Consider the following 11,813-nt stretch of genomic DNA (forward strand, 5'->3'; position numbering starts at 1 on the left):
AAAAAAAAAAAAAAGGAAAAAAATATATATAAATCCCATATATTTTCTCCATTTAATCACAACTACGTATAAACGTGTTCAACATTTTAATATAAGAATATTGCTTCTGTTTCTATGTACACTTGTGCGCAACTGTCTCTCTCTCTCTCTCTCTCTCTCTCTCTCTCTCTCTCTCTCTCTCTTTCTCTCTAACCATATATGTGTACATCATGTACGAATGACATAAAGAATATATACATTATACGCGTATACCATCGTATAGGAGTACGACGAGTGAGTATACGAGTTTATGAATCGTCTTAGGATGGGGACAACTTATAAAGTGGATCGATAATTGTGTACAAACCAATCAAGGAAGAAATTATCCCAAGAAAACCTATTGTACCTGGAGTACATTTTGTGACACCTAATGCTGTCAATGGAATGAATAAATCACATCCGTTTTTAACTGTATCCATCATCACTTTTTTGTGATTTTTTAAACAGGATAATATATGATGTTGTTTAAATGCCGTCTTCTCGTGTCCCAAAATCTTGACAATCTCGTAAATATCTCTCGTCAAACTCATAACGATGGTTAGTAGCCAATATTTATTAGCAACTTTATTCCATTTTTCTAGATCGACACGTAAAATTCCTACTCTGCCAATCCAGATGAAATGATCTGCCATCAAGTACAAAGCATTTGTTATCTTTGCCACGATTAATGTTATTCGAACCGTAGGATCGGGATACTTGATCATTTTTAGGGCAGAATAGAAGCTGTCTAAGCATCTTCCAAAGCGCAGTACTAGAAAGAAGTAAAAAACTATATATGACATTACGTTGTCAGCTATAAGAAATGTTCTTTACAAACCGTCAAGTTACGTACGTTTTCGAAATGAGCTAAAAGTGAATTCCAAACTCCTTAAAATTTCTGCGGAGTATCTTGTGCTATGCATATTTTGAGCGTAGTACCAATATGCTCGACTTCCATATTGTAGTAACCTGCAACAGACATATATACCTTTGATATTATTTCTGATAATATTGTTGAAAGCATATGTAGATAGTATTTCGCAATCCACAATTTTTTAATACTATAATGACAGTTCGTCTCCGATTCTTAAAAATTTGAAGCTCTTATACGTCTTAATAAAACGATTGAAAAGCTCCTCTGTTAATAGCGAATTCGGACGCTTGCACTAGTGCACACTGAGTGCGCACTAAGGCTTGTTCTTAATCAATTGTTATATTTACAGATCATCTTAAATACTTATTAGTTACTGTAAAATGATTTGTACAGCATCCATATAGAAATTACAGATTGTTTTATTGGCTAAAAAGTTTTTAAACGTGTATTTAAGCGACTTTAAATATAAGAATTAGATTATAAACAAGCTTTAGTGCGCACTCAGTGTGCACTAGTGCAAGCGTCCGAATTCGCTATAAGTCTCCGATTTCAAGTGATGGACAGCTGAGAGCAAAGGTTCATCACCGACTCTTTAAAAAGATATCTAAACACAACGTTACGTTTCCTTCGCTTAATGCTACTTTTTTTAAAATAAATTTCAGAAAAATTAAAAGACACTTAACCACAAAAATATGCGACATTAAAAGCTATAATATGAATGATGATTTCATTTCACGTCATCAGAGAATCTGTTGATGAAAATTTAGTCCACGCGAGTTGTGGAATTTTGCGTGGTAAACAAAAGATTGTTTGACGTTTTAGAAACGAGAACGTACAAAATCCATTCAAGAGCACAACGGCGTACACACGGAACATAACCTATAATACTTGAGCTGGCATACAAGAATGAAAAGAATGAAAAGAAACGAAGAGTCATATCGTCGAATGCATAAAAAGAGAGTAACGTTCAATGAAAATGATCATATACCTATATATACCTGATTATTTTGTCTCTCCCTGCCGTTTGCTCGTTCAACTTTACAACGATATCCATGATCTCTTTCGAAAGAATCTTGCAACCTTGCGTTATCTTAATTACTTCAACTCACACGTGTGTAATTAACAAAAATAAAGCGACAAATTTAATTTTAATAGATGCTGCAAAATCTTTCATACTTAAAGTAGTAATTTAAGCGGAGTCTTACGAAGTAAACTCCAGAACAAACATCGTCTCATTTCTCTACGTTTTTCGCATTTACCATAACTGTATTATATCTTTCACGAAGATTGCTCGTCATTATCGCGAACTAGTAACACTGTGGATGTAACAGTACAGTTGCCATCGGACTCTGCACTTTGGAAGGACGTGTATATGGAAAGGAACGAACACAGTGATAAGAGGTTAGGAAACATTTTACAATTTACATTCGATATTCGATGATGATTACTTTGCGTGGCCGGAGGACGATAAATATATTCATTAGCAAAACTAATATCCATATATTCATTTATCATATTTGAATTGATCACACTCGTGTGGTTGAACGTCTTCTACCAATTTAGAGCGAATTTATCAAGTCTTCCTTGAAGAAGGAGACCTTTCCTGGAGTCAAGTGAACGCGGTAAACTCGCCGCCAGATATAGCGTTCGCTATGGCCTCTATTACCCTTGAGAAAAAGCCAATGTTTGTTACAATTTGCCAACTTTCACGTAATAGGACGCTGCACGCTTCGTAAATAAATTTTGAATAGAATTGAAATTATAATCAAGTCCATTTTAATCCACTAATGTAATTTTTATCGCTCATTTACTCCCTTCTCTTATTAGCGACGAATCTCTTTATTTTAGTTTCGATTACCAACTATAATATTTGAAAACTGTCTCGACATTTTTTTGTTAAGAAAATATAGTTTCCACACAGCACAGCGCTTGAAATGGCTTGTATATGTGTGTTTTGCATCAGCTAAAGTATCTGATTTTTTCGAGTCATTTAACGTCGCACGTACGATACGAAAAAGACTTTCAGTTGTACAAAACAATATATTTCAACAGATCGGTATATTTCATCCTGCAGAGAAGAAACAATAACAATAAAAAGCTGTGCACACACGTCTACGTGTAAGTAAAACGGTCTATGACCAAGATTTAGTGAAAGACGAAACAGTTTTTTATTAATTCCTGAAAATGACGAGATAATATGGCAGACTTATAAATTATAATTAATTATACTTAAAAGATATAAAATCACATTGACGAATACGATATTACCATAGCGATCGATTAAGTATAATTGTATCTTCTTTGTTAGTGGACTATACATTATATACTGATCTTTTGTATCGTTAGAAGCGCGGAGACTTTTGACTATATTCTTTTTGGAACGAACGTGACGCGCAAATATACACGATCGTTCCCGGTGAATATACATGTAAAATTGTACATTAATGGATCCTAGTATTAAGGAAAAATATTATATTGAGAGAGCATGGATTAAAACTATGTAGAACGAAGAGATTCGGTGGGTACACGAGACAACATACGAAACGCGACGATTATGATAAATGACGACGAATTGAGTGATCATAGACGTATTTCACGGCCCAGCGCGCTCGTCCTTTGTGTTTGAACCCTGGCGTGAGAAGAACCGCAATCACTAAAAGATAAACGGCACGATATAAGATACAGAAGATTTTGAGCATTTGGATAACGTGATAAATATATATAAATTTGTATTACCTATGATGTAAAGCAGAAGCAAATTGTTGACCGTGTTACCGATCCATGCGAAGAAAATGAGAAAGAGGATCGTTGCGCTATAATACTGCGGATAAGAATAAGAAATATGTTACGCGTAATTCACTTACTTTTAAAATATGGAAATGAAATCTGTATATTTTCAAATAGCCAAAAATATCCAGCAGTCAGTAAATTGAAATGATCTCTCTTGAAAGAAAGAAAGACATGCAAAGACTCTTATTTCAACTATTGTACAAGTCACATAGTTTTGAGAGAACGTCACTTACAATATTGGGGCGATCGTGTCGAATTTTCGAGATAGATGTCCATGTACCTTGCATCTGCAACATAGTGGCAGAGACATTTTGACAAATCTCAATCAACTTCTTCTCCTTTTGTCCTGTCCAGCTTTGCGCGTTGCATAAGATCGAGGTCAAAATCGGCACGAGATAATCGACGAGAGCGAATATCAGTAGACATATGGAAATCATCGTCAGTAGAGCTGGTTCTAGAATCCATATAGTACTGTAATAAGAGAGACATTACTATTTTATACATGTGTATTTATTTTCCAAAACACAAGTTTATATTCCTTATGATATCTCAAAGCCATCAATATGCCTTTGTAATCCAGCTTTTTTTGGGAGCTACGTTCAGAAGTAATACTTGTTAAACAAATATTATATTGTATATAAAGGGTGATGGCGATTTACATACGTTGTCGATATAAAACATTACGCAAGATTTTAATAATTTATGCAAGGGCCATATATATTAATAATCTTAAACCTTAATAAAGCTTATTTAGGGCGTTCGTCAAGTCTTATTAACACATTCCGTGCCGTGTGGGCATCACCTGCAGCAGTGGGACTCACCCTGGACTTGCGCCGTTCAGGCCATTTGACGTTTTGGCATTTTTGATTATTATCAAGTAGTTTTACATCGTACATGTTAATATTAAATAAATTTTTCATAAAAACATTTCCTTTGTTTTGCACTGCATTTCTCACACATACATTATACTTTTTCTCATAATAATAATTCTTTTACTTTTGTAATCATTATGGAATACAATTTATATTATAATAATGCACTGTAACAAACACGTCGCATGGGTCACCGGTGTCCGGCATAGAACGTGTTAAAGCCTACACGTACCTTAAACAATTAACCACAGGACATAATTTTGCCTCACATTTGCTCCTCTATTTTTTAATTTAATTCTTTCTATGTATATATACGCTAGAAACCTATGAATATTCTGGAATGTTTATCTAGGAGAAATCACGTCCAAATTGAAGAAAAAGAAAAACAAATTACTTTTAACGCCTTAATGTGCCATTTTTATATAAGATCGAGACTTGATTTACCAAAATATCAGCGTTACAAGTCCGACAATCAGCCCGGGATGCCAGCTGCGTTCCCACAAGAGAATGGAATTCAAAGGGAGAATTATCTCCCGCCAGCATTCCATCTTCCGCTTCAACTGCTTCATGTGTTTTTCCTAGGATAACATCGTATCGTCAGCCAACGAAATCGAGTCTCGCAGCAGAGTCTCGCTGACTCGCTCTGTCATTGATTTTTTGCTATGCTACACACAGAAGCGTGTGTCATTTAAGACAGAGAGGAGTTTCCTATCTGTCAGTTGGTTCCGAATGTCGAATCGCACACTCACCTTTTCGACCGTCCCGTCGTCCGTCATCGCGTGAAGATTCGTGATGATTCGTGTGACGAGAGCGGCGTTTTAACTCGCTTTATAGCTGCGGGGATAGCTGGAGGGGACGATGTGCTGCGACACACGTAGGACTGTAGGAGTCAATGGCAATAGAGGAGAGTCCTCGTTCCACACTGGCGAACTGGCGGCTTCTATTCCGTATTTCGTATTTACTCACTACGTACCATCATCTCGAGTCGATCTACTCTATAAATCTACATACAATCTCGTGTCGAGGGGTAGCTCCGGTAGCTAGAACTGGCTAGAACTAGAATCTAGAATCGGTTTGCTCGGAATCAACAACGCTGGCGAGCCCGTGCGCGCGCTTCCAAATTAAAAAAAAAACACGCACAACGCACAACTCGAGCCGGAATTAGGAGTGGTGAGGAGTGTAGAGAGAGTAGAGTGACTAGTGACTAGTGCGCACTGCGCGTTGCCGCTCGCCGCGTCGCGTCGCGTCGGTACTGAGTGGGGACTGGCCGCGGTGGCGCGCGCCGCGCGGTGAACAGTGGAACCCGAGTGATGCCAGTGATGGTAGTGGTGGCGGTGGTGGCGACGACAGCGACGGCGGCGCAGAGAGGGAAGAAAGGATCGACTTCTGGCTTCGAGAGTACGGTCGAACCTGGCACGCGATTGGCTGTCAGTTCAAAATGTTGGTTATTGCGGGCGATGCCGTGCTGATGTTGTGACGTTAAGCGTTTTCCTACGTTGTGCGCCGGAAAGTTGGGAAAATCACGTAGCTGTGCGCGAGAGACCTGGCCGAGATCACGCTCCGAGTTTCCGGCGATTATGGCTGCCGCCGCCGTGAGCTCCGTGAGTATCCGCTATCAAGTCCGTTATCGTTGAACGAAAATGTAGCGTTCGTTCGTCGCGATCGCGGCGTCCCGCGTCCCGCCGCTGCCGCCAAAGTCACCGCCGCCGCCGCCGCCGCCGCTGCCGTAATAACAACGCGCCTTCTTGTTTACGTCTCGCGCGTGTTTTAACGCGTGCTTCCATCTCCGTTGAAATCTCGATCGTACGTAAGATCGGTCATACATTTTTGCAGAATGTGGAAAATCTGTCGCCGCAAATCATCCGCCGGGTGGCCAAGGAGATGGCAGAGTTGGTCACGCAAGCCCCCGAAGGTATTCGTGTCATTTTGAACGAGGCCGACGTCACCGACATACAAGCCGTCATCGAGGGCCCAGGTAAGATCGCTTGTCCCTTATTTGGCCGCGCTTTTTCGCACCTTGTCGCTCCTTTGACGGTGAGACCGATATTTCCGAGTAAAGTATCCTTTTATCGACCATACATCTAACGTTAGCTAACCTAACCCTGCCTCTACCGTCCTAACCCCACGGCTACTCCGACTCCGACTCCGACTCGCATGTCATGACTCGTATTGTTCATCTATGTCGAGATCATACGGCTCTCTGCATACTTGCAACGTTCGGTCTTTTGCTTTGATTGTTCAAATAATGCAACACACATGAGTAGGTACGCTAAATGTTTTTGGTTTTTTTTTCCAACAGCGGGGACTCCGTATGCCGGTGGGTTCTTTAGAGTGAAATTAGTTCTTGGAAAAGACTTTCCGCAAGGGCCGCCAAAGGCTTACTTCCTTACAAAGATTTTCCACCCTAATGTAGCGAAAAACGGCGAAATATGTGTTAATACTTTAAAAAAGGATTGGAAGCCGGATCTCGGAATACAACATATATTATTGGTAAGTGATCACCGAAACGCGATATGTATATATGTATATACATCGATACATGTAGAAGAAAGTCCCCTCGTAGGACAGGATCTTAATATGAGATATGTTAAGCTAAAAGGCCTTATATAGGTCCCATCTGTCGATTCCACCATGAAGAAACCCCGCCATCTCACATTAGGATCCCTATCTCATAATAGGGGACTTTTCTCTCTCTCTCTCTCTCTCTCTATATACATATATATATATATATATATATATATATGTCATAAACGCTTGTTCACATCTTACGTTTTTCTTTTTATATTTTTTTAGACTATAAAATGTCTACTGATAGTGCCAAATCCAGAATCTGCTTTGAACGAGGAAGCTGGCAAATTACTTTTAGAGAGTCACGACGAATATTCAGAACGAGCGAAAATGATGACAGAGATACACGCACAGGTAACGTACAGGTCTTATCTTGCAAAGACTTTTGAGCGCATTTTTTCTCAGTTTCACTGTTGCACAATTTTTACGAGCGACTATTTTATCTCTGCAGGGAGGTGGAAAAGGTAGCAAGGCAGGTCTGGAAAGTTGCGCCTCTTCAGAAACTGGTGGACCTCTTCCAAAAAAGCACGCAAGTGACAAGAAGTTAACGGCGGAAAAGAAAAAAATGTTAAAAGATAAGAAGAGGACACTGAAGAGATTATAAGGAAAATCAATATTATTTATCTGTCTTTTGTAATTTAAAATAAACTAGTATGATAATGTTGCCTCGTATTGTATACAATTATTATTGCATAGTAAAATTTTATTATCTAAACTCGACTGATCTTATTATTAAGTATATAAAGAATTTAATATGTCTAGTTACGCAAAAATAAGAAAAAAAAATAATAGAAACAAAAAATTTATCCACCTTGCGTGGAAGATTAGTACACGTCTAGTAGATAGATCTACTACCGTCATGGGCCGACGTAGAAATCTGCTCTATACTATCTGTTGGCAAATATTTTTACATATGTACAGAATGATACGATGTGATTACTTGAGTGAAATAAAGAAAAAATGATCTTCTATGTGCTAGAGTATCTTTTGCGTCGATCTTGACGAGTGTTGCAGTTCATCCGATGGCAAATGCTTTGACTACCTTGTATGTACATTTTTATGTATTTCTTATCAAGCATAATCAAGTATTCGAAGAAACGACTCGAAAGAATTTTTATACAAAAAGAAAAAAGAAGTGGATACGGGATCAAGTAGTGGATGTGAAAGGGTAACTAAACGTCACTCAAATATTGAGAATTTCCTCTTCGATGGACAATACAAGCTTTCTTTTAAGAATAACTTTTTATTGAGAGAATCTGTCGTTAGTTTTTCTTCAGTCTTGCGCCGTTTGATTGCTATTCGTACGCTGCATAATTAAAAATGTATACATGTTCTTACATATCCATCACTGCATTAAAGTATATCGTCAATATCCGACACTAGTTAACACAGTACGTCACAGCCTTAATCCACTATTAGCTATGCACTACGCATAGTGATATAATGCTTATATTTATGCTAAAGAAACAATCCACAGTGGACACACAAGTTACAAAAATGTTATATATCGTCATTTGTACTCTAAAATCCCGCAGTAAATTTTATCCTAAAGATGGGTGTGGCAAATAAATTTCTGATATTTAACATAGCATTTGGAATAATCAGATTGTGAGGGCTAGAAGCACATTCTGTACTTTGATGATAAACAACAACTTTTCGAGATGTATCTCATTGTATTTTTCATCTGGTGAACACACACGCACGGTAGTACATACAAATTCATACAGTCTTTACAATCATAGGTATGTTCTTTTTTTTTTCACTTCTTGTTATATTATATTGTTATATTATTCATTAAAAAAATCTATAAACTTCTACGAATGATGAGTTCGCAAAGATTTTGTGAAATTTGCTGTGCCAATTTTCGAGAGAATCGTCAAAAATAAAAACTAAGTTAAATTTTTTTTATAACTTTTATCTTACTAAATCTTAATAGGATTGTATTTATAACTGTATACTTGATGAAAGAAAGAGCAACAATATGTGTATCGTGTTAGTCAGATTGAACCAAATCTGAATACAGCAGAATTTTGTGACGTTGTTACTTGACTTCTTTCACATAAGCTTCCAGTTCTGCATCTAATTCTTCGGCCGTAGGTGTCTTTGTCGCTTGTCGAATGCCTCCTCTACCTCCACGCCGACCACTCCCACGACCTTTTAATCCATACCATAAAATTACAACATCATTAGAGCTAACGAGAAATCTCTACGTGTAATATGTAATATATATGTCACATGTACATATATTTCCATCAATTTTGCCATTGGTTGATTTGCATAAATAAATTATCAAGATAATATATATTGTCAAGTATATTATCAAGTTACCTCTAACAGATCCTGTACCACGATTTCCTCTAAAACGTGTCTGAGGTCTTTGTGTATAATTAACACCGCTAAGTCTCGGACCACCACGGACAGAAGTGACCGGTAGTTCGGAAGTAGCTACTTGTATGTTCATTTCACGACCTGTCGATTAATACATTATATATTATATATTGGACCAATAGATGCGAAATATTTGCGTACGTAGATTGTACGTTATATGTCACACGTATCACACACAAATGGACGTGTGTACATTTTTTCAAAGTAACACGTACCATCTAACGGTACTCCATGATATTGCTTCATTGCTTTAATAGCATCCGCCCGTCTTTCAAATATGACATCAGCAGAGCCTAGAGATCGACCTGATCTATCATAATGTACCGCTGCTGATTTTAAAGGTCCAAATTCACTGAATAATTCCTGGAAAACGTCATTATAGTTGGTTCTTTATATAGAAAAATGCTAATTAATATCAAATTTACATCAAAGTTAATGCGTTGATGTTAGGTTACGCGGTCGTCGATAAAATATTCATTTTTTTTTAATGAAAATCCATATGTCGATATACCAGTAGATTACATACATATCATTGCATTTAGCGCCACATGTGACACTTGATAAATATATTAAATTTGTTTTATCTAGTATATTGAACAACTGCTTCAATCATCGACAGTATCGCGTCGAACCGATACCAAATATTTCTATTACATTAAAAATATTATTATTTAAAAATATCAATATAGATTCTTATATATTAAAAATTAAAAGAAAATGGTTTCACAATATAATAATTTAACTTTAAATTACGTGGTGCTCAATATGTTGATCAAAAATTATCTCATGTACATTATTCTATTACCTGTATGTCTGAGTCTGATACACCAAAATCAAGATTTGACACCAAAAGTTTGGTTGTCCCTGCATTGCCTATTGCACCACGACCAACCTTTTTTACACCGTCAAACATGTCGTGTTTCCAAGCACTGTTTACATCACCCTGTACAATAAAATATAACGTGTTAATCCCTGTTGGAAAAGTATTATATTCTTTATCAAATAAAATAAAATCTTGTTCCTTCATTAATATTCCTCAACTGATGATACGATACAACTTTTCATTGTAGACTCTTTGGAGAAAACTGTTTTTTAACATGTTGTAAGTAGTCGACACACAAACTACACCTCATAGATATGAGCTTTATCTCACTTGACTGTATTGTTATATATTTTCTGTATTAAAATCAAGTCAAGTTACATAAACAAGCGAGAAGAAACTATACAAGTATATAAGTAAAGAAAAAAAAGAAGAGGAAGAAGGCAGAGAAAACTGTAGAAAACAAGCTTGAAGAGTAATTTTTATTGTAAGTAGGCATCTACACCATCTTTTCAAAGTTGTAAATGGTCATATAGGTGAGTACTTGAAGTTACTCCGTGTTACTTCACATATGTGTAATACAAGCACATAGCTCTAAACGCGCGCGCGCGCACACACACACACACACACACACACATGCGCGCGCGCGCGCATATGCACACGTAGAAAATGGAGCGAAGATTGGTCGTATAATACGAAAAGATTCAATAGTCAAAAGCTCGATGATAAACTGGATATCTTACCCTCGTGTATGGTAGAGAGCTGCGTGCAATTCCACCGCGATTGCGTCCTCGCATGACGCCACCACCGGCTCTCTGTGCCCTACGTGCTCCTCGACGGGGTGAGCTGCCGGCGCCTCTGCCGCGTCTGCCGCCGCCACCACCACCGCCGCCGCCGCCACCGCGCGCCCTAGACCCTTTGGTCTGTTTGATAATATCATCCAGACTCATTTCAATCTTATCCACCATCTTCATTTGTACAGCTTGCGATAGGACGTAACTCGACACGCGAAAGAAACACCGATGTAAATCAACCTCTCTCACTGTCGCTTTTCGTGATGATGGCGGTAGCGGTAGAACGAAGATGAACATGAACATGAACCCGAAACAGCGCCGCGGGGCAAGCTGGGTATCCTGGGTACTGCTGGGGCTGGGTATTGCCCATAGACATAAGAATATAATATAGGTGCTATTCCGAACGCAGCCTTAAGGCCATTGCACGTAACAAAGTTTTAGTTTTAGGCTACAGTCAATGTGACGCTACAAATGCTTCGAAGCATTCCTCTTCTCTTTTCTTTCAATGAAGAAAGAAAGAGAAGAAGAACGCTCCAAAGCGTTTGTAGCGTCACATTGACCATAGCCTTAATCGTAAGGCCGTAAGAAAATAGACCAATCACACTCGATTATTCTTCAAGCGCGAGGAGAATAATCGACTGTGATTGGTCTATTTTCTTACAACCTTACGATTATGACTAAAACTTTGT

General features: G+C 38.0%; 4 protein-coding genes across 5 annotated transcripts; 1 reads left to right on the forward strand and 3 right to left on the reverse strand.

Annotated features, from left to right (window-relative positions):
* Positions 1–23: 23 nt before the first annotated feature.
* LOC112462791 (peroxisomal membrane protein 11B) lies at positions 24–2,293 on the reverse strand. Of its 2 annotated transcripts, none has more exons than XM_025028816.1 (3): positions 1,891–2,293; positions 872–987; positions 24–790 (listed from the first exon to the last, which is right to left on the reverse strand). In XM_025028816.1, exons 1-3 carry the CDS (start codon positions 1,944–1,946, stop codon positions 300–302), a joined length of 663 nt encoding a protein of 220 aa, XP_024884584.1. In that variant the 5' UTR covers positions 1,947–2,293; the 3' UTR covers positions 24–299. The 2 variants fall into 2 exon arrangements, with proteins under 2 accessions (XP_024884584.1, XP_024884586.1); XM_025028818.1 differs by having other exon boundaries at positions 1,881–2,293.
* Positions 2,294–2,912: 619 nt separating this feature from the next.
* Positions 2,913–5,781, reverse strand: LOC112462793 (ADP-ribosylation factor-like protein 6-interacting protein 1). The gene is made up of 5 exons (XM_025028820.1): positions 5,304–5,781; positions 4,999–5,132; positions 3,916–4,153; positions 3,629–3,713; positions 2,913–3,545 (listed from the first exon to the last, which is right to left on the reverse strand). Exons 1-5 carry the CDS (start codon positions 5,328–5,330, stop codon positions 3,445–3,447), a joined length of 585 nt encoding a protein of 194 aa, XP_024884588.1. The 5' UTR covers positions 5,331–5,781; the 3' UTR covers positions 2,913–3,444.
* Positions 5,782–5,908: 127 nt separating this feature from the next.
* On the forward strand, positions 5,909–8,093 carry LOC112462792 (ubiquitin-conjugating enzyme E2 S). The gene is made up of 5 exons (XM_025028819.1): positions 5,909–6,155; positions 6,388–6,529; positions 6,854–7,044; positions 7,348–7,476; positions 7,574–8,093. The coding sequence occupies exons 1-5, from the start codon at positions 6,132–6,134 to the stop codon at positions 7,724–7,726; spliced, it is 639 nt and encodes a 212-aa protein (XP_024884587.1). The 5' UTR covers positions 5,909–6,131; the 3' UTR covers positions 7,727–8,093.
* A 682-nt stretch (positions 8,094–8,775) lies between these two features.
* On the reverse strand, positions 8,776–11,462 carry LOC112462790 (THO complex subunit 4). The gene is made up of 5 exons (XM_025028815.1): positions 11,074–11,462; positions 10,316–10,453; positions 9,726–9,873; positions 9,451–9,591; positions 8,776–9,276 (listed from the first exon to the last, which is right to left on the reverse strand). The coding sequence occupies exons 1-5, from the start codon at positions 11,425–11,427 to the stop codon at positions 9,164–9,166; spliced, it is 894 nt and encodes a 297-aa protein (XP_024884583.1). The 5' UTR covers positions 11,428–11,462; the 3' UTR covers positions 8,776–9,163.
* Positions 11,463–11,813: the final 351 nt, after the last annotated feature.

The sequence above is a fragment of the Temnothorax curvispinosus genome, unplaced genomic scaffold, assembly GCF_003070985.1.
Source record: "Temnothorax curvispinosus isolate PA1 unplaced genomic scaffold, ASM307098v1 QBEX01012739.1, whole genome shotgun sequence".
Lineage (NCBI taxonomy): Eukaryota > Metazoa > Arthropoda > Insecta > Hymenoptera > Formicidae > Temnothorax > Temnothorax curvispinosus.

Excerpts from the sequence above, each read along its gene's own strand:
- LOC112462791 (XM_025028816.1), bottom strand. The coding sequence starts at position 1,946 with ATGGATATCGTTGTAAAGTTGAACGAGCAAACGGCAGGGAGAGACAAA. Across the intron at positions 988-1,890 it reads GGGAGAGACAAAATAATCAG|GTTACTACAATATGGAAGTC; the intron begins GTATATATAGGT and ends TGTCTGTTGCAG. Across the intron at positions 791-871 it reads TTTTAGCTCATTTCGAAAAC|TACTGCGCTTTGGAAGATGC; the intron begins GTACGTAACTTG and ends ACTTCTTTCTAG.
- LOC112462792 (XM_025028819.1), top strand. The coding sequence starts at position 6,132 with ATGGCTGCCGCCGCCGTGAGCTCC. Across the intron at positions 6,156-6,387 it reads CTGCCGCCGCCGTGAGCTCC|AATGTGGAAAATCTGTCGCC; the intron begins GTGAGTATCCGC and ends ACATTTTTGCAG. Across the intron at positions 7,045-7,347 it reads GAATACAACATATATTATTG|ACTATAAAATGTCTACTGAT; the intron begins GTAAGTGATCAC and ends ATATTTTTTTAG.
- LOC112462790 (XM_025028815.1), bottom strand. The coding sequence starts at position 11,427 with ATGTTCATGTTCATCTTCGTTCTACCGCTACCGCCATCATCACGAAAA. Across the intron at positions 9,874-10,315 it reads TATCAGACTCAGACATACAG|GAATTATTCAGTGAATTTGG; the intron begins GTAATAGAATAA and ends GACGTTTTCCAG. Across the intron at positions 9,277-9,450 it reads TGGTACAGGATCTGTTAGAG|GTCGTGGGAGTGGTCGGCGT; the intron begins GTAACTTGATAA and ends ATGGATTAAAAG.
- LOC112462793 (XM_025028820.1), bottom strand. The coding sequence starts at position 5,330 with ATGACGGACGACGGGACGGTCGAAAAG. Across the intron at positions 5,133-5,303 it reads ACGACGGGACGGTCGAAAAG|GAAAAACACATGAAGCAGTT; the intron begins GTGAGTGTGCGA and ends ATGTTATCCTAG. Across the intron at positions 4,154-4,998 it reads CTTGTAACGCTGATATTTTG|TACTATATGGATTCTAGAAC; the intron begins GTAAATCAAGTC and ends CTCTTATTACAG.